The sequence below is a fragment of the Schistocerca gregaria genome, chromosome X, assembly GCF_023897955.1.
Source record: "Schistocerca gregaria isolate iqSchGreg1 chromosome X, iqSchGreg1.2, whole genome shotgun sequence".
NCBI lineage: Eukaryota > Metazoa > Arthropoda > Insecta > Orthoptera > Acrididae > Schistocerca > Schistocerca gregaria.
The window spans coordinates 570,918,368-570,941,049 of record NC_064931.1 but is presented as its reverse complement, the minus strand read 5'-3'; the positions used below and the strand labels follow the sequence as shown (position 1 = coordinate 570,941,049).

Sequence of the window (22,682 nt, the reverse complement as noted above, 5' to 3'; positions counted from 1 at the left end):
ACTGGCGTATTGTGACAAGCCAGTTGCTCCGCCACCACTGACCAGACGTTTTCAATTGGTGAGAGATTTGGGGAATGTGCTGGCCAGGGCAGCAATCGAACATTTTCTGAATCCAGAAAGGCCCGTACAGGACCTGCAACATACGGTCGTGCATTATCCTGCTGAAATCTAGGGTTTCGCTGGGATCGAATGAAGGGTAGAGCCACAGGTCGTAACAAATCTGAAATATAACGTCCACTGTTGAAAGTGCCTTCAATGCGAACAAGAGGCGACCGAGACGTGTAACAAATGGCACTCCATACCATCACGCCGGGTGATACTCCAGTATGGCGATGACGAATACACGCTTCCAATGTGCGTTCACCGCGATGTCGCCAAACAAGGATGCGACCATCATGGTGCTGTAAACAGAACCTGGATTCATCAGAAAAAATTACGTTTTGCCATTCGTGCACCCAGGTTCGTCGTTCAGTACACCATTGTAGGCGCTACTGTCTGTGATGCAGCGTCAAGGGTAACCGCAGCCATGGTCTCCGAGCTGATAGTCCATGCTGCTACAAACATCGTCGAACTGTTCGTGCAGGTGGTTGTTGTCTTGCGGATGTCCCCATCTGTTGACTCATGGATCGAGACGTAGCTGCACGATCCGTTACAGCCATGCTGATAAGATGCCAGTCACCTCGACTGCTAGTGATACGAGGCCGTTGGGATCCAGCAAGGCGTTCCGTATTACCCTCCTGAACCCACCGATTCCATATTCTGCTAACAGTCATTGGATCTAGACCAATGCGAGCAGCAATGTTGCGACACGATAAACCGCAATCGCATTAGGCTACAGTCCGACCTTTATCAAAGTCGGAAACCTGAGGGTACGCATTTCTCCTCCTTACACGAGGCACCACAACAACGTTTCACCAGGCAACGCCGTCAACAGCTGTTTGTGTATGAGAAACCGGTTGCAAACTTTCCTCATGTCAACACGTTGTAGGTGTCGCCACCGGCACCAACCTTGTGTGAATGCTCTGAAACGCTAATCATTTGCATATCACACCATCTTCTTCCTGTCGGTTAAATTTCGCGTCTGTAGCACGTCATCTTCGTGGTGTAGCAATTTTAATGGCCAGTAGTGTACCTGCGCGATCCTCTCCTGTTTTTGTTAGTTCATTTCTCAAAGTTACCCATTTGCCTTCTATTGTACCCCTTTCCCCATTTTCAATCCAATGTTGCGTTATGCTGCTAGCGAAACTCTCATCAACCTTTGGTTCTTTTAATTTAGCTGGATCCTGCCTTCTGCTTTTTTGAAATTTCTTTAGATTTAATCGTCCCTGGAAGCGTCTCACCCCTTAAAATCTGATTTCTAAATCCGTGCCTTATTATCGTATAACCAGTCTGAAACCGTCCTCCCCCACGTCTCTTCCACGTGTACAGCTTCATTTTATTATTCATAAACCTAGTGTTAGAGAAGATTAAATCGTGCTCCGTGCTAAATTCCACCGGGCACGTCCCTATCTCATTCCTATCCGCAGTCTGTGTTTTCCTACTATTTTTCCTTCTTTTCCTTTTTCCACTACTGAATTACAGTCATCCATCGCAGTTAAACTTTCGCCTCCCTTAACTATCTAAATAATTTTCTTTATCTTATACATTCTTTCAATATCTGTGTCATCTGAGGAGCTAGTTGGCATATAAACTTGTATTACTGTGGTAGGTATTGCCGTCGTGTCTATCTTTTTCTACGATAATGCGTTCTATGATCCTTTTCATAGAATCTTGCTCGCATTTCTATTCCTGATTATTAGGCATACCTCCAGCTTTATCCCTGTTTGATTTTTTGTTGATAACTTTATGCTGACGTGACCGGAAGTCCTGTTCTTCTTGCCACTACACTTCACTAATTCCCACTATATCTAACTTCTTGTTAAATTTTCCAAGTTGTCCACCAGATTAAGACAGCTAAGTTTCCGCATTCCGACGCATATAATTCCGGTTTGGTTTTCGTGATGACTACTTCCTCCTAAGTAGTCTCTGCTTGGAGATCGAAACGGTGGACTAATGTACCTCCAACACGTCTTAGCCAAGAGAATGACGTCATCCTAGAAGCATACAGTAGAGCTGTATGTCATCGGGGAAAAAATAGCGACTGGAGTTTCCCATTGCTTTTAGCCATTTGTACTACCAGCACAACAATGTTTTCCAATGTTAAAAGGCCAGATCAGTCAATCATCCAGACCATTGACCCTGCAACTCCTAGAAAGGCTGCTGTGCTTCTTCAGGAACCACAGGTTAGTCTGATTTCTCTGCTGTTATGGTTGCACCTACAGTACTGCTGCTTGCATCGTTTAGGCATGCAAGCCACCCCACCTCGTAAGGGTGCATGGTTCATGAGAAGATAAAGTAAATAAAATAGAAATTTTTGAAACTCGATTTTTTACATATTCCGCACATATGCCACTAACAACAAATTGATGCTTCCCACAAAATACAATATGAATCATAGGCTTTAGAGCTGCATCTTACTACCTTATTGCTGAAGATAGAACTCATTTCCGTCTGGGGTACGTTCTACTGTTGTACAAAGTGATATTTTAATTTTAATTGTACTCTTGGTATGCCATATTACAACATGTATTTGTACAGAAAGTATTTTCGTGGGGCTTAAACGAATTGGTTTTACTAGTGATGTCTGAAACTTTTGTTCTAGATCGCTTTATACGAAAATCTGATGACCGTTATTGTCACAAACAGAATCGCCAGTGTATGAATTTACAAAGTAATTAACGATTATTAACTTGAAAAAAGGCGACTGTTGCCGTTAATCAAGAATACTTTCCGGGTCTAGAAGTCGAATGTCGTTCAGAGCTGACACTATTTTGACCATTAACTGATGACAGTCGCATTTTCTTATGTTAAACAGGTATTCTTCTTTGATGGGCTAGGTAGACGCTTAGTCACCCAGTAAATATGCACGTATCGTGGAATATTAAGGCCCAGTGCCTCTATATACTAGAGAATAACCTCGAATATTTCAGGTAAACGGATAAAGTCATTAATAATTCATAGTATGATTCTATAATCAGTTTTTCAATTTTTTATTACTTAAGAAAGTTCAGATACTATTTGTAATCGATCAAAGTTCTTGTAGAGTACATGTTGTATGTTAAATTCGATGAACATTTATAACATTACCGTATGTCTATTCTGTTTTGCCTTCTAAACCGAAGTTTCTACTTTATCAACCATTTTGCAGATAAAACGCACGGGAGAACTGTGTGCTGACCACATACCCCTACGTATCCACATCCAGTGACGCCCATCGGCTGAGGATGACACGGTGGTCGGTTGGTACCACTGGGTCTTTCTTTTGTACAGAGTTTAGTTTATATCTAGCTAATGGAGTTTGTGCAGAGCCTACGATGGGCCACTAATCTTTGAGAGGAACCTGGTTCCAATCCAGACTACTTTTCTTGCTTAGGGTTCGCTTTTGACAAATGGTTTCTGTAATTGTGCCAAGGTTCATTCCTTGTTCAAGCCATGCAACGTATGCTAAAATTCCGTAGCTAAAGACGTAGCTGTTAGTGGTATGTTCGAGCAGAAAGGAATATTTAACTAATCAACTACACGAAAACAAATGAACCTTTAAGTGGAAAGAACATATACAGCATGACACTTATAGAAACTTTGTATTATTTTCGAAAGTGAATTACGGTAATAGAACTGTTGATTTAGTGCCCTACAACTTTTCCTGAATCCATTATTTCCATTTATTTTACATTTTACTGAATCGCACTAAATAGCTAATGTCTATGATTTCAGGGACTTGTCAAGGAATGCGCTCACGTTGGAAGGTGAGAAATTTCCCGAGCTACCTCGACTGAAACTTCTGTGAGTACAAAAATCAACACATTCAATAGAGTCAAGTAATTATTTGTTTTTATGTTAGTAACTCGTTAACGTAACACAAATGTAAAATAAATATTACGTTACAATTAACATCTGTATCTCCCAAGAACAAGCTGAGCCTATCACACATGTTACTCTATTACAAGGACTAAGTGTAGGACTAGCTTTGTGATTAGATGGAGAATGTCCAGTGTCTTATCAAAAGTATACGTAAATGGGAAATTCGTGGTAAGGACTTTGGGACCAAAATGGTTAGTACATCGGTCCCTAGGCTTACGTACTGCATAATCTAACTTAAACTAACTTATCATAAGTACAACACACACACCCAAGCTCGATGCAGGATTCGAACCTCCGACGGGGGGGGGGGGGGGGGGGGGGAGCCGCGCCGTGACAAGCCGCCCGAGACGGCACGGCTACCCCGCCCATCAAAAGTATACGGACACCCTTATATAATGCGGAAATAACCACCAGATACCACGTGAAGCGGACCCGCCAATATGAGAATAAAGGGAAAAGAAAAGCAGTTACAATAAAATCGGTCGCTCAGTGACTCCGAGCATGGACTAGCCATTAGATGTTACCCGAAAAACAAATACATCAGTTAAATTACAATCTTTTTAAAGCTGCCCAAGTCGACTCCTGACGATGTGGAAACGTGAGCGAACAGCCACAGCTAAGCCAAGTCAGGGCATACCTGATGTACCGCCGGACAGAGATCGTCGAACATTGTCGAGGGTGATTATAAAAATCGCATGAAATCAGTGGAACGAATCACTCGCGAATTCCAAAGTCGAGCATTGTCGAGGGTGATTATAAAAATCGCATGAAATCAGTGGAACGAATCACTCGGGAATTCCAAAGTGCTACCAGAAATTCAACTAGCACAATGACTGCTCAGGGAGATAAGAAGAGTGAGATACAATGGTCGAACTTGTAAGCCACACATTTCTGCAGTCAATACTAATCGAAGCGTCAGGTAGTGTACAGACAGTGGATAACTGGGAACAAGTGATTTCGAACGATGAATCACACCATGGCCTGCGGCAATCCGAAATAAAGATTTGGGTTTGGTGATTGCCTGGAGAACAATGCCTGCCATCTCCTTGTGAGGTAACGGGCGAGTTGTCGCGCCCTGGAAATATTCCAAGTTCGGAGTTGGCGTGGCCTCGCGGGCCGCTCGGGAAGCAGGGGCCCGGCAGCAAACACGTGGTGCTGAATGTTAGCCGGACAGGAGGGGTAGCCCCAGCGCATGGTCCAGACCGAGCACGTCGCTGGGAATCCCTTGGTGACGCTGTGTCGATGAAAGAGACTTGTACTCCGAGAGTGCCAAAGATGGCGGACTTTGTGAAACCATAATGGCAGATATTCGCAGTTCATATAGAAATTAATAATAGCCAGAGGAATCATGATACCTTCAAAAGAAAGATGTTCATTACCATTATTTGCATGACTATTCTGATGGTGTAATCAGATTTTCAATATCTTTATTAGTTTAAAGTTTAGTATCTGACGGTAAATTATACAATTAACACCAAGCAACGAATTTCCAAAATCTAAACCGTACATCCGATTTTGTCGCTAGATGTGCTTTAGAAAGCTATTAGTGTAAAACTAAATTGGTATAAATTACAGGCATGTAGCGTGAATAGTACATGAGTTATTGGAGGTCAAAGTGGCCGATTACTATCGATCGCGTCAGGCCATAAGTACTCCACAGTTACACGAAGAAACGGTAGCAGCATGCTTATAAATATATTTATTCATCTATGTCTTTGTTTACGTCCGATATATACCATTCAAGAAGAAATTGGTTAAATATTTACTGTGTTTTAGAAAGCATAGAGACATTAGGCTACTGGCGTACCTTTGTTGCTATTCATTTAATATATGTTTATTTAATTTGTTTGTCTATTTAAAATGTGTGTTAGAGCGTGTTAATTTCAAGTTATTTAAATGTAAAGCCAGTATTTCGAATGTGTTTCATTACGATTGTGAGTGTGCGTTGGCTTGAAGACAGGACGGGAGCAGTCTAGCCAATCACAGCGCTCGTGAATGGGGAGACTGGATGGAAGTGAGAGAACAGTAAGGGCACAGGACGTGTAGAGTGCTGGACGGGACGCACTGTCGCGAGAGAGACTTGGAGTGTGGAGCAGTTTGCGTGTGGTCGCCAGAGATAGAAGTGCTTCGGAGTGTTGACTTGTGAACTTGTGAAATTTCCGAGGTCTCTACAGTGAAGACGTAGTATGCGTTTAGAAGTGAATATATAGCGAGCACTGTCGTCGTTCATAACTAATTTCGCGCAGTAGAAATCTCTTGTTTCCCTGTTATTCAACTTGTATTTTATTTAATTGCTGGACCATAGGCACCAATAAGTGTTTTGCAGAAAAATACCACATTCTCAAAAGTACTTCTACTATCGTACTCATCATTCAAAGTCGTTAAGATAGTACCTGCAGAATTTATTTAATTGCAGTCTTTCATTTATAAACGTCTTTGTTACATTCTAAATTCGCAATTACCGAGTGATAGGAACCTTCGACCATTCGATTCATGTGTCTATTCATATTGTATACTGTCGACTCAGCAGTATTTGGCTTCTAATGCGGAAACTACGTATCCCAGCCCCTAGACAACGAAACCAGCCAAAACTTTTAATATTTCAACTCTGAGTCGGAGGATACGTAGTTGAGGGCCACACCACACCACCACATCATTTTCATTAGGAAGCCCGCATCATGCAGTACCAGTAGCGAGATGGAGTGACGGTGTAAGGATATTTTTCATGGTTAGGGTGTGATACCTTTATTGTGTTCAAGAAAACGCTAATTGTGGAAAGATATGAAAGCATTTTAGACTATTGTCTACTGCGAATTGTAGAGGAATACTTCTAAGATGATAACCCTTTACATCGGCATTACAATGAACGCCGTCATAAAGCAGCAATTGTGAGGCAATAGTTTGTAGACAATAACATTCCTGAAATGGACTGACGTACCCAGAGACTATTTGAACCAAGTGCGACGCCTTTGGCGTAAGTCAGAGCGTCGATCTGTTCGCTTGAGGAGGCATGGGTTGCATTTCCTCCACATACATTCAAACACTTCACTGAAAGTGTCCCTAGCAGAGTTCAAGTCGTCATAACGGCGAAGGGTGGACATAGCCCGTATTAATACTTTCAGACCAGAATTTTATTTGGGGGAAGGAATATTTTTCTTTATCTGGCAATGCTCTTAGGTGATTTTTTTAATGATTTTAGATGCAAGATTTATACTGAAATATGCACCTGCTTTCAGAACATACTTTGTACACTTGGAATCATTTTATGGACTAAAATAACTGATTACGAAGTATTATTTATGGTCATCAATAGCAGGATGATCATTCAATAATTACCAAGTAAAACGACAGCAATAATATGCAATTATACAGTGGAATATACCGAACCAACCACATCCGTGTATTCTTATGGCCACGTGGTGCTACGCAGTGCTACATGGACTTGCTCATATTTTCATAGTGATGCGCAACAGTTGGCAGCACTTACGTATGATGAAAAGGTTGCTCATTCGGAAATGTGTACCTCAGGTATCTATTAGAAAAAAATACTTTTGTTGCAGGTAAAACAAAGTACAGGTTGATGTACACAATTGTAACCAGAGGGTCTGAAAGAGTTAATCTCCACTAATAACTATCGGGACACTTTTGATCGAAGAGTGTTCTAAAAGATAGTTTCCAGCGCGTCTTTTTTAATAGGATGAAATCGTCAGACATGAAAGTAACTTCAGTCATACTGCAAGAAACTGCTACTATATATACACTGACGGAATAAATCGCAACACCGAGAAGGAGTTTTGCAACATACACAGAAGTTTCTAGGCGTGTTTCTACATCTGAAAGATGATGTCTATTTAAGTAAGTTCGCACCATTCGCAGAAGAGTGGCACTAGTAACTCTAGAGTGAGGATGCACATCATGTCTGCTTTAAATACACGCTGTAATATTCGTGAGCGTTGGTTACCTTTGAGACTGGACGTAGTGAGTTGATGTTAGTCAAGAATGCCTTTAAGGCGACAAAAATGCCGTTATCAATACCTCACTGAGCTTGAACGAGGTCGTGTAATAGGGCTACGAGAAGCTGGATGTTCCTTCTGCGATACTGCAGAAAGGCTTGACTGGACCGTAGCCACTGTTCATGACTGCTGGCAGCGATGGCCACGAGAATGTACGGTCGCAAGAAGACCGGGGTCCTTACGGCCACGTGGCACTGCCGAGAAGGAAGACCATCGTGTTCGGCTTATGGCCCTGGCGTACCGTACTGCATCTGCAGCAGCAGTCTGAGCAGCAGTAGGCACCACAGTGATCCAATGAACTGTTAAAAACCGATTATTTCGAAGACAGCTCCGACTCAGACTCTCTAAAGCGAGGTTTCCACTGACCCCAAACCACAGCAACTTTTGATTTCAGTGCTATTGCGCGAGAACACGTTAGATGGCAGGGTGTAGGTCTGTTGTATTTTCTGATAAAATCATGTTTTGCCTTGGTGTCAGTGTTGGCCCTGAGCTGGTTAGAAAGCATTAACCATCCCTGTATTGACCGACCATGTGGAACAGGCATGGGACTTCAACCCACGAACTGTCACCTTCACTTGTACAACACAATGCGCGTACGTTTGAGTGCCTGCGTTCAATATTGTCATGGCTACATCGGTTATTAATGTGCCAGCGTTTCACATTTGGCTCTGGTCACTATGGGACTTAACATCTATGGTCATCAGTCCCCTAGAACTTAGAACTACTTAAACCTAACTAACCTAAGGACATCACACAACACCCAGCCATCACGAGGCAGAGAAAATCCCTGACCCCGCCGGGAATCGAACCCGGGAACCCTGGCGTGGCAAGCGAGAACGCTACCGCACGACCACGAGATGCGGGCTGTTTCACATTTGCATTGGCTTATCTCGCACTTATATTAACCTGTTGTCTTGCAATGTTAATCATGTAAATATGTTACCTAAACAAATGTATTCCAAAAATTTGATTTCTCTACATTAATTACGTTTTGGTGTTGTGATTCTTTGGGTCAGTGTATAAACGACCTGGTGGGTAACTTCGTAAGTTCCGTGAGGCTTTTCGCCGACGGTTGTTATGATGAGAATGATGGCGTTGTGTATACTGTACAGGTAAGAGGCAACGCCAGTTAACTGAAGCGTAAAGTTGGTAGAGCTGCACAAGATCGACACTTGCTTCTGGAAATGGAAGCTGACCTTACATAAAGAGCTGTAACGTATTGCTGATAAATAGACAATAAACAGTTATTGTTTGATGCCATGATGGACGATTTATCAATGTATACAGTAACAACCGTAAACATCTAATAATAAGCATCGGGAGCGTCCTTATAGGCCACAAAAACCCAAAAAATTGCTCTAGGGAAAACTGGTGGCAGGCATAGTTTCACTGAAAAAATCTTAGGAAGTGAAACGGCCGGAGAGTATGATCGTTTAGCATTTTTACAATTATAACATGTCCAAATTTCTTGCACAACCTGACTATAGGATAGGATCGGTTGATAAGTAATATTCTGAGACGTCTAGAGATCTCCACTTTAGTACTGGAAGGAGGTGTGAGGGTAAAAGTTGTAGAGGGAGACCAAGAAGTGAGTAGAGTAAGCAGATTCGGAAGGATGTAAGCTGTAGTTGTTATTCGGAGATGAAGACGCTTTGCGGAGGATAGAGTAGCATGGAGAGCTGCTGCATCAAACTAGTCCTTGGACTGAAGACCACAACCACAACAACAAAATTTATATAAGACTATCTGTGTATCGCAGAGATCCACACCATTTTTAGCCATCACAAAGTGTCGTTTGAGGCAGAAGTGCACAATGTATGCCACTGATGATTTGGCTATATGTTCGAATACCGGTCAGGCAAACAAATACTTCAGAAGGTCGTGCCGTTCAGTAAGATGTCCTGTATCAAATGAACCAGAGCCACGAAAGTGATATTTTACAAAAGGACTACTCAAACAAATTCCCTATTATGGACCATCTGTCTGTGAGCCATATCAGGTAGGATGAATATAGGTGACAGAAATAATCAATATGAGAGCGTCGAGATTCGTCATAGTATAGTTTAGTAAACGCGAGAGCGTCAAAGCGAGGCTCATTAAAAGCCAATGGCAGGAGCTACATAAGAGAAATTGTGCATCATGGGGAAGTTTTTGTTGGAATTATGAGAGCATTAGTCCTAAGAAGAGATCGGCAACACTGTGGTCACATCTCACGAAACTGCAAAGACGAGAAAATCAGAAAATTCGAGCTCGTTCAGAGCTTTGCTGACAGTTCCTCTCCCCGTGGACCATTTCAGAATGGATCAAGAAAAGGGGAAAATTACAGTGGTACACGATATACCTACAGGCACGCACAGTACAGTGACCTGCAGAGTATAAATGAAGACGCTGAAGTGTATGAAATAGTCGACGCGAGACATACATCAGATGACCGAGTGCGGTAGATTGTAATCATGATTTAACAACGAGAAAGTTTTGTGCAAGAAGCCTGTCGTATTCTTAAATTTAAATGAAACGCAAACGTGGAAATAAAAATCTCGATAATGTTTGAAGATTATAAAAATAAATTAAGGAACTATTTTGTAAAAGGAAATAGACGAGAAGCGGCTTAGACTATAAAAATAAAATTCTTTTGGAGATTTGACCAACGTGGGAAGCGGACCGCATGTAGAGAGGAAGATATGCACGCTCGGATGTACGTTAGCCTTTTATTGTACTCGAGTTACGTTCACCTTTATAAACTTGTGACTGTTTCATCCGATTATTACTATTCGTTACAGGCAACGGTCATGAGTTTTCGAAATCGATAGTTACGCCGTTCAAAGCAAACAGTACTGCTTTTAGTTTAACATTTCCTCTGCTTCAGACATGTGACGTCCTAACATTTTGACACTCTCTTTCATCCGTAGATGAAACTCCACAAGGTAATGCTCTCCTGCCATTGGAAACAACGCATTTCTACTGCTGTTTTAATCAAACACCTGACACACGTATGAGCATCCACAAGCCGTTGTAGTGATGTGAAATTCTGGTGATTTGTCGAATTTGACGAATGTGGAGAAACATGCTAGACGGCAGCGGTTTATGGAACGACGTCACTGGGGACGGGAATAGCATCAGGTAATGTTTTCAGACGAATCCAGGTTCTCTTTGTTTAAAAGTGATGTTCGCATTTTGTTTCTCCGCAGACAGGGGTAACGGCATCACACTGACTGCATTCGCAGAAGACGTACAGCGTCAATTCGAGGCCTTGTGGCGTGGGATGCTGTTGGGTACAACCACAAATCAAAGCTGGTGCGTGTCCAGGGCACTGCGATGAGTGTGAGCTACTTGAATGGCATCCTGCGACCCGTAGCCATACCCTTTCTGCACACCACCACAGACGCCATTTTTCAGCAAGACAATGCACAACCACATGTTGCTACACGAACACGTGTCTCCTTGTTGTCGCAGGATGTCAGCCTTTTGCTCTGGTCCGCCAGAGAACCAGACTTGTCTCCAATCGAAAATGTGTAGGATATTGTGAAGCAACGGGTGCCTCGCTGTGACCCAATGCCAACCACCAGAGATGAACTTTATAACTATGCCACAGAACGCCATTCACGCCTTATCACGCGTTCGATGCCATCTCGCATGGGACAAGTTATCAGGGCCCATGGCGGACGCTGGGCCCACAAGCAACAGGACACATGCTGAACGGAGGTGACTGAAACGTTAATCATTTCTACAGAACATACTAATGTACATGTAATGTAAATATGAACGTCCTATCTCTAGTCGTTCAAAACGTTCTGTTTCATTCCTGAAAGTGGGTTTAAATTTTTTTCCATCTTAGGTCAAACAAATTTATGCTAAGCTAATTCTGCAAGTAGGATCAGTCCTTCAAATGCATTGCGAAATGTTTACGAAATGCTAGTTTACGGCTGCCATATCGTATTTTTTGGACGCAAAACTACTTCGTCCAGACTTTTCTTTAGGTAAAATATAGAAGACAGTTACAGGGCCTCAAATCTGCTGAAGGAAGTGAATGTTCTATCAGTACTTCATTCAGATATCTCAGTTTACTTATTTTTAAAGCCCCTTTGTGGATACGTACATTGATCTGATGAAAGGTGTTATTTTCTTTTAGAATCAAGAGAGCCGGTACACAAGATCTAGCGTGGAGTGTTGACCGACGTTTCATCAATAATAAGATTCAAGCAAACAAAATAAGATGGATTCTTTTGATATATAAGTCTAAACGTTACTGAAAAAATTGTCTTCGTATTTGATATTGCTCAGCATTTGACAAATGCAGCACCTGTTTTACCAAGGAACTCTCATTGTTGAATTGTGATATAAGCATTACTGTATGCTTTCCTTTATTATATTATAGTATCAGCTATTTCACATATTTCTCACCATCGATTATTTAGTATCATAGTACGCACTTTCGTTTTGTTTTCATTTGTTGTTAAAGTTCAGGGACGTCCTTCACGTGCATTAGTTTCAAAGGAAGTAGGGCGACGATTGAATTCAGCAAACCATTTTTACTGTAATTGAAGAAACAGACTCATTATTTACTTTCTCTTTCACTTAATTTAGGGTACTGGATAACGAGGAACTATTAAAGAGACACTTCATTATTATCAGCGCAATTTCTGTGGCAGTCCGGAAGCTTTTACCTTACTCTTGAGAAAGTATTACATTATTGTAATATGCAGCAAGCGCCTGGATTACTGCAGACTCTTGACAGCACGGCAAACCGAAAAAATGGATAATCCGAAATACATATTTTTTACTGGAAGCTCCTATTTACTGTATTTGTAAGACATGCTGCATGTCACATATGAAAGCTCACTACATTACATACGTGTTACTCGACTGAAACGACGGGTTGGAAATATTCGAACTTCAACTCGTAGGGTAAGGACTACGTAATCATACGGATAGGAAATTGGCAGTGGTTATGTTAAAAGCGCTGAAGACGAAATAGGAAACAGTAGAAAAATTTCCAGGGACGTCCGACGGTGGACTTGGCAGTCTGTTGTTAAAATAAGATTCACATACAAAAAGTAAATTGTAAACGATAATATTCGTTCTAATTCCTTTTCGTTTTTAATTTTCTAAATTCGCTGAACTGTACACTGATAATCAGCAAGCCTCACAGTCCGAACGCGGATAATATACAGTTTGCTGTTCTATAATACACGACCGTAGATGTTCAACCATGTAAATGATTAATTTACTCATATAAGTTACTTGTAATTTTTGCTGCAGCAAAACAGTCAGTTTCATTTCTATTTCTTGCGCACTATTTTCGCGTCTTTTTCTTTATCGGAGCACAACTGAAGACTGATCAGAAATTCCTTCTCCATGAAAATGCTGCTCATTTAGTGAAAAATTATCCGGCAAGTAAAACTTGAATGAGACGTCCAACGACTCCCACTGTGCAGTTTCTTCCATCGTTAGCAAGCGAAGTTACGCGGGTGCGGGGGGGGGGGGGGGGGGAAGATTGTTATATCCTAAATTATTCCTAGATGCAGAGCAAGCATAGCTCTGAGTGCCGCAAGAACTGCTCTGTGTACTTTACAGCAAATCTTTTATTGTCCAAATACGGACTTTCAAGCTCGTGAACTTTAGACCTAGACGTCATTTTGGACAACCTGCAATGTGTCCTACTTTCTAAGGCGCAAAAGACAGGAAGTTTCTTTAATCCACCTTTCAATTAACTTACTGATTGCGTGGATGTTTCAGGGCCTCTAACACATACTTCCGGCAGTAATTATATGCAAATTACAAAGCTACTCCTGGATCATTTCGTAGCTCACTGATCAGATATGCTGGCTGCTATGAGGAGGAACTGGGTTCGATACTTGGTATTCCCGGGGACTTTTTCCTCGGTGAGATGACTGGACAGGTGTGCATTCAGCCTCGTGAGGCGAACTGAGGAGCTAACTGACTGAGAAGTAGCAGCTCCAAAGTTAAGAAAGCCGACATCGGCCAGAGAGCGGTGTGCTGAGGCAAAGCCCCTCACTAAAGCATCCGATGATTCCATTGGCCTAGTGGTGCCGACTGGCTTATGAGGGACAGAATGTGGAGCGTTGCTTGGTTTGCTGCTGCTGTAACATTACTATAAAGCTTAATTACACGACTGCAAAAATTAGTACACAATTTTTGAGATTTCCAATTCTATCAAGATTTATTGTTGCAACGTTGCATATTGAGTCCATGAAATGATTCCGTTTACAGATCAATAGCAGAAGCGGTTCTGAGGTACCAGGTATCGGCCAATGCTGAAACACCCATACTAGTACGTGGTGTTGCCTCTACGGGCGGCAATGCAGGTGCTGACTCTGGTATCCAGTCGATTGTACACATGGCGAACACTGTCCAGGAGTACACTATGCTACTCCTGCTCAGCCTGTTCCCGCTTTTCAGTAACAGTTGTTGGTTGACGAGTCGCACGAGTCACTTCTCACCCCATCATATCCCACACGTGCTCGATTGTTGACAAGTCAGGAGATCGTGCTGGCCAGGGAGGGTGATGATGATGATGTTTGGTTTGTTGGACGCTCAACTGCGCGGTCATCAACGCCCAACCAGGGAAGTTGCTGCATATCTTGCAGAGCACGTTGAGTTTCACAGGCTGTGTGGGTGAACATTATCCTGTTGTAACAACACAGCACTTTCGTGTTGCAAGACTGACAAAAGAAAGGGTCTAACAACATTTTGCAGGTAACATGCGCTGGTTAGCGTCCCCTCCAGAAACACCGAAGGTGTACGAGGGTTGTAGCTTATCGCACCGCAGACCTTAAGGTCTGTGGTGAAACCGGTGTGTCTTGGACGAATTCCCTCTACGAGATAGCGCTCACCAGGTATACACCGTACTCACAAGCAGCCATCGCTTGCGTGTAGGCAGAGTCTCTTTTCATCGCTGAAGACTACGGGGGGGGGGGGGGGGGGGGGGGGAGGTATTCCATCTTCCAAGTGAGCCAAGACGGGCTAGAAGTGTGCGTGCCCATAGTCCCATTGCTAATAACCGGTTCGCAACAGTTCGCGTTGACACATCTGAGCCCACAAGACCTCTTAATAGCGCTGTGGCAGGTGTGTGATCAGCCATTGCTGCCCTTCCAATACGACGATTCTGGCTGACATTTGTGCTGTGTGGACATCCAGAACCCTGCCTACGGACGTGAGAATGTTCACTTGACCGCTGATGCCAGCATCGTTGCTCAACTGGTGCAGCACGTCGAACTTGTGTGGTAGTTCTCTGAAAGGATCATCCCGCCCCTCGGAAGACCACAATTTGACTCCTTTCAAGCTCACTCTGTTGGCACTAGGAATGACAAGTTTGTCTCCTTGGCATGGTTGCCTGCTTGATTGACAAATCTGCACCACACTAAGCCTTCTGTCTGTAATGATTCTCCATTAAAAGGTAGATAAAAATGACGCTCAGGTAGCTATGCCACTATGCTATGTGTTGGCGGGCGACGGTGAAACCATTGTCATCACATGTACTATCCTCCAGGTTGCATATGCCGTCATTGGATCAAAATCGACGTAGTATTCATAGGTGTATTATTTTTTCCGGCTGTGTATTCATACGTTTTGCAAAGCACAGGTAGACAATGAAGTGGTAACTTTCCATTGAAATATCAGCCATCATCTCACTCTCCAAAATACTTTAGTTAAATGCTTTTTCAGTAATCTTCTCGATACGTCTTGTAATTTTTGATATTCAGGCATGTTTCTTTTTCTGTGTAGAAAACTTTTTCCATCTCCCTGTGTCTTATTTTTGTGTGCAGGCTTCAAATTAGCAACGGTATAAGCGAACATGAATTGATTTGATTCCCCGGCTACTACCGTATCAAATTATGAGGATAGTTTTATACTCATCTAACTGTTATAGTAAAGTACAAATATTAGATTTTCGAAGTTGACAGTTTGTAATGATTCTTCCGCTGCGTAGAAAGACAGCCCCCTTTACTAACTCCGAAGTGTTGTTCCGTCACGTGTTTTGAAAAGTTGGGTTAACCGGCCACAGACTGGCCGAGTTACGCGAAGTGTGTTTCAGAACTGAACAACTGTTAATTTAAAATGATCTGTAAATTTTATTGTTTAAAGAAAATTAAGACAAAAGCATTTTGGAAATATTAATATGTGGCTTGATTTTACAAATATTGTGTCGTCATGGACTAGTGTATGTGCATTAAAGCTGTACGGCTCTGAATGAGAAAACAGGAATTCACTACGCTATAAAGACTGAATATAAAGTGTAGCTTATATATATAAGCGTTCTTGACTTTTGAATGGTGTTCTCCAAATAAACCCTACTGGAATTGCAAGAAATATGGCGTAGAGCTTGGAGACCACGTAAAAAAAATAACTCATTTTTATTGAGTCAACGGCGTGGATGGTCCAAAACCGGTAGCTTCTTGCCCAGTAATGAAAGTGAGAGCCATGCCATACTGTCGTCGACCCAGAAGGCGGCTAGGAAAATTTGTGGTAGCTCCTATGGGACCAAACTGCTGAGGTCATGGGTCTCTAGGTTTACACACTACTTTATCTAACTTAAACAAACTTACGCTAAGGACAACACACACCCATGCCTGATGGAGGAATCGAAACTTCGGCGGGGGGAGCCGCTCGAACCGTGACAAGGCGCCTGAGACGGTGCGGCTACCCAGCGTGGCAAGGCGGCTAGGAAGACTACGCGTTGTCTTCTAGTGCTATTTCATTAAGAGCATGCAATAATGCCTATGGAAGTGCTGCCTTAATATAAACATTTAAACTTAATTACGCCTTAAATGTATTGGCAGTCACACTGCCTAATTGAAGGCTTTCGAATTGCATCATTTCTAAGAAGAAGTACAATACCGCATAACTATAAGAATATTACGCAGAATACAAAGAGGAGCTAGGTTTCCAGGAGCCAAAATGCTGAGAGAATAGTGGATCAGAATTTACAGAGTCAATGTAATTCATCTTTAAGTACTTATAACAGTTGTGGATAGTAACGAAATAAGACTTAAATAAAAAAATAAGCATCTAAAATGGATGATGCGACAGAAGTAGTAAGTGGTCAAGTAATTATATTTTGTTCCGTTATTTCTAATGTATCCAAACACAGATAAAATCGTAACAACCATATCGAAGCTTGATAGAGTAAAAGAAACCTATAAACTTTAATTCAGAAGTTTGTATAGTCAAATTATGAATGCACTCCGGAAAGAGGAAATTTTAGAGATGAATGGGTAGCGTAAATGCTGAGCAAAAATAAATAAATCATAGAGCTTCAAAGTACATAGTTTGTTTAAAAACTAACCGTACGTTTTTGAGCGTGGTAGAGGGTAACTAGGAATGCCCAAACTACGCTTGTTCGTCCTCTTTTAGAATACTATTCCGGAGCGTGGGATCCTTACTAGGTTGGATTGACGGAGTACATCGAAAAAGTTTAAAGAATGGCTGCGCGTTTGTATTATCGCATAATATGGGAGAGAGTGTCACTGAAATGATACAGGAATTGGACTGAAAATCATCAAAACGAAGGCATTTCTGTCGCGACGCAATCTTCTCACGAAATTCCTATCATCAACTTTCTCCTCCGAATGCGAAAATATTTTGTTGACACCGACCTACGTAGGGAGAAACGATCACCACCATACAATAAGGGAAATCAAAGCTCGCACGGAAATATATAGGTTTTTGTTCTTTCCGTGCGCTATACGAGATTGGAATCATAGAGAATTTTGAAAGTGGTTCGATGAACCCTCTGCCAGGCACTTAAATGTGGATCCATGTAGCTGTAGATGTAGATGGTGACGAAGTGTACTAGCGACGTACAGCACTGTGATCGTCATAACCCTCAGAGTAAACACATTTTTTCTCTCCGTTGACGTCTCTTCTACTTTCAGAGCTATTACCATGTGAGTAAAAACTATTACTGTATTCGTGGTGATTTTGATTTAAAGGAGCAACTCTATAATGCGAAATTTTGCGTCGAAATGAGAATAATATTCACAAAAACGTTATGTTCCAAACATACGAAGGTAATGCCCTAGGTCAAATATGATTTTACGAAGGATTTTTCCGATACCGAAGTGACTGTCACTCAGCTGCTATAACCAGGGTGTTATGCTGTTCTTTAACATCAGTCAGAATATCAAGAATTTTTTCGCGAAAACTGTCGTCTGTCAAAGAACTTGTTTAAGAGATATGAATCACAGTTTGTTAGTGTCTGAAAATTTTAACCGAATAACTGAACATCCATCGAGATGAGCAATGCTTGTTACTCGTTTGATGACAGAAGAGCAGAAGGAATATCTAGTTAACATCTGCAAGAATCCCTCGAAATAATAACTACACGATGAAGGAAAATGGGTGCAAAAAATCATCAAAAGAGTGTAGTGTCGCATATATGGCAGCGACATTGATATTGACGTCCAGTTATTACAGTGGGCAGCCAAACAATCAGCATGCTCCGAAAAAGGACCCTGATATTGAACGAATTCCAAAGGCATGGTCCCTGTTTTCTTCGACTGCATTGGTATCGTGGATTTCGAATTTTTGCCTAAAGCCGACCACCATTATTATACAAGGCTTTTGTAGCGATTGTCGTATAAAACTGGCAAAAAACAACAACAATTACGGAAGGACAACTCATGATTCCCTCAACATGACACCACGTCGGCTCACTCAATTTGCTCATTTAACTATTCAAACGACCGTCCTCCTCCTGCACCCAACTTCCGAGATCTCGTGCCATGTAGTATTGTTTAGTTTCCAGAACTGAAAATCGTTGGTTAATCAACAAGCCATCAAGAACAGTGATGATATTAAGGACAATTCGTCACAGGAACTGAAAGCTGTGCGATCACCGCTGGAACAAGTGTGTCAGTAGAGAAGGAGAGTACTTCGAAATAGTCAAGGACTAAATACCTCTCGGTTACATAAAACTATTATTTTAGACTAAGTACTTCTACTTTTTCACAGACCTCGTTAGTGATTGCACACTATCACAACATTTCAACTTCTTCTTCGTTGCCTTCTCCCGTTCTCTACTGGGCGGCATTGTTAGACGGGATTTGGCAACGTTAGCGATATCTCGTGGCCGGGTGCCCTTCCTGATGCCACCAACACTCACGGTACGGAATTGGTGTGACCCATCTGTCTGCGTCTTGAGTAAATATCACGCTCAAGTGTGACAGCGTTTTGTAAATGTTTGTGTAGCGTGTATCTGAGGCGGGACGTGGGAAACCGCCTAAAAACCACATCCGGATCGGCCGGCTCACCAGCCGCCGCCGCTAATCCGCGAGGCAGATTTGATCTGCGGCGGCTAACTTCACCAAGTCCTGGACGTGGCGCGTTAACGCGCTCGGCTATCCAGATGGGCACCGCAACATTTCAATTTATATAACATTTTATATATAATGCTTTCTTAGTTATTATAGTTGGCTGGTCCGTATGACATTTACCATGTCACTCCCCCACAATCTCCGTCTACTTCAGAATTGACAAAACACCGTATATTTCACCTATTGCTATATTACTATAGTGAGAGTCTTCTTCTTTTATTATGTATTATCAATGTAAATCTTCTTTTTGTGCTGATACTCAACCGACTTTTTGTTTCGTTTCAGAATGCTGCAGGAGAATAACATAGAGCTGATTGGGGAGGATCTGCTTGCCGCATTAAGAGGCCTTACACAATTGTAAGTAGAACCGTCTTCTCGCACCTTCTAATGACTGAATGTGCGTTGTTGACTCGTTATTTCATTACATAATATTCCAAATCATCATTGGAGGACTGAAGTTGTAAAAATTCTTTATGTGGAAAACGCATAATCTAAATGTAAATTTTGTCTTTTAAAAAACTTTTTGCACAAAAAGGTTATGTGCAGCCAGAAATAACAGATTAAATAGAACCGACATCCAGTTCTCTCCAATAACTTGCCATTCTGATTTACACCGTGACGTAGAAAGGTACGCAACAGATACATTTCTCCGTTTTTCATCACTAGTATGGAATTGTTTGTTCAACGCTAGATGCTGTCAGACTTTAAAAGCACGATCTCGTTGCTTTCCTTCAGTACAAGGCTAATCCCAGCCGCTTAGGGCAAGACTTTGCTTTTATTTGAAATCAGACCCACTACACCATCTGGCGTTGTTAAGCTAATTTGTGTCTGAATCGTTGGTGGAGAAAGTAATACATTATTCAACAACCACAGCAAGGTTTATTTACGTCGTGCAAGTAATAAATGGACGGACATTTCTGTCATTTCGTTTTCTTTTTCTCTGACTAAATACACAGTTAAATTGATTTAGAACGAAATTTGTAAAATAATGAAGATCTACATCTACATGACTACTCTGCAATTCACATTTAGGTGCTTGGCAGAGGGTTCATCGAACCACAATCATACTATCTCTCTACTATTCCACTCCCGAACAGCGAGCGGGAAAAACGAACACCTAAACCTTTCTGTTCGAGCTCTGATTTCTCTTATTTTATTTTGATGATCATTCCTACCTATGTAGGTTGGGCTCAACAAAATATTTTCGCATTCGGAAGAGAAAGTTGGTGACTGAAATTTCGTAAAAAGGTCTCGCCGCGACGAAAAACGTCTATGCTGTAATGACTTCCATCCAAACTCGTGTATCATATCTGCCACACTCTCTCCCCTATAACGTGACAATACAAAACGAGCTGCCCTTTTTTGCACCCTTTCGATGTCCTCCGTCAAACCCACCTAGTAAGGATCCCACACCGCGCAGCAATATTCTAACAGAGGACGAACGAGTGTAGTGTAAGCTGTCTCTTTATTGGACTTGTTGCATCTTCTAAGTGTCCTGCCAATGAAACGCAACCTTTGGCTCGCCTTCCCGACAATATTATCTATGTGGTCCTTCCAACTGAAGTTGTTCGTAATTTTAACACCCAGGTACTTAGTTGAATTGACAGCCTTGAGAATTGTACTATTTATCGAGTAATCGAACTCCAACGGATTTCTTTCGGAACTCATGTAGATCATCTTACACTTTTCGTTATTTAGCGTCAACTGCCACCTGACACACCATACAGCAATCTTTTCTAAATCGCTTTGCAACTGATACTGGTCTTCGGATGACCTTACTAGACGGTAAATTACAGCATCATCTGCGAACAATCTAAGAGAACTGCTCAGATTGTCACCCAGGTCATTTATATAGATCAGGAACAGCAGAGGTCCCAGGACGCTTCCCTGGGGAACACCTGATATCACTTCAGTTTTACTCGATGATTTGCCGTCTATTACTACGAACTGCGACCTTCCTGACAGGAAATCACGAATCCAGTCGCACAACTGAGACGATACCCCATAGCTCCGCAGCTTGATTAGAAGTCGCTTGTGAGGAACGGTGTCAAAAGCTTTCCGGAAATCTAGAAATACGGAATCAACTTGAGATCCCCTGTCGACAGCGGCCATTACTTCGTGCGAATAAAGAGGTAGCTGCGTTGCACAAGAGCGACGTTTTCTGAAGCCATGCTGATTACGTGTCAATATATCGTTCCCTTCGAGGTGATTCATAATGTTTGAATACAGTATATGCTCCAAAACCCTACTGCAAACCGACGTCAATGATATAGGTCTGTAGTTAAATGGATTACTCCTACTACCCTTCTTGAACACTGGTGCGACCTGCGCAATTTTCCAATCTGTAGGTACAGATCTATCGGTGAGCGAGCGGTTGTATATGAGTGCTAAGTAGGGAGCTATAGTATCAGCGTAATCTGAAAGGAACCTAAACGGATGAAATGACAGATTTCAATAATCTATGCAGTATTCTTCAACCGTGAACAGCTAACTGGATGTTGAAAATATGATAAACTCTGCGTTCTTAGAGTTCAAAATTGACATCGTAATCTCCAGTTTATATATGTCATAAGATAATTACGTGTAAAATATGAAAAATACACTAAATTTTTATTGTCAACTTTATTAAAACTTGCCACCTGTGATACTATACTGTCTATTCACATAACTTCTTATGGTTGTTCACTTGACAGGACAGATGGCAACTAACGGAAATAACAGACGTGAATTTGGGCCAAACATAGACACTTCTGATTCTGCATTCCATAATCTAACGTTCACTAAGGAATTTTGTTATTGAGTATTTTGCGTACAATCTGTGAAAATAGTTAACTCACAACTCCCGTATGTATGACTATTTTATCAATCCTCGTGAAGATAACCATTTTGTAGGCATAAGTCGAGACCATCCGTTCAGCGTATTAATACTTCAGTTACCAATGTCTAATGTGGCAGAGCAGGTGAGCGAACACCCATCCAAGATGGGGACTTGAAAGTAGTTTTTGCGCCCTTCACCAGTCCTAGGCAGAGGGATACCAGCTGGAAGGAAAGCCACTCCTTAGCTTTCTTATCTGACCCCCCTCCCCCTGCGAAGTCTCCTTGACATTACAACGACATTGTTATAACCTGCCCAAGGAACTAGGCTCGATAGAGAATCTCTCAGAGCCTTGCAGACAGCAGCTGAGAAGCACATGCAAATAAAATGCTGAGTACAGCAACTGCGGTTGCTTATTCCACTGCAGATTATCAGCATCGCATATCATTACACGTACTGCATTACTGCTAGGTGGTAATTACACTTCTTATCGCCACTATACTGATATGCAACATCCAACCCGTACATATCAGAAATATTCTAAATACATAAGTAAAT

The 22,682-nt window shown here is 41.9% G+C and overlaps 1 protein-coding gene across 1 annotated transcript in view; it reads left to right on the top strand.

Moving 5' to 3' along the window:
- Positions 1-22,682, top strand: part of LOC126299097 (relaxin receptor 1) — a 756,631-nt gene that overhangs the window by 447,775 nt on the left and 286,174 nt on the right. The window contains exons 8-9 of the mRNA XM_049990771.1: positions 3,814-3,882; positions 19,595-19,666. Of these exons, the coding sequence (XP_049846728.1) occupies positions 3,814-3,882; positions 19,595-19,666 (141 nt within the window). The remainder of the gene's footprint in view (positions 1-3,813; positions 3,883-19,594; positions 19,667-22,682) is intronic.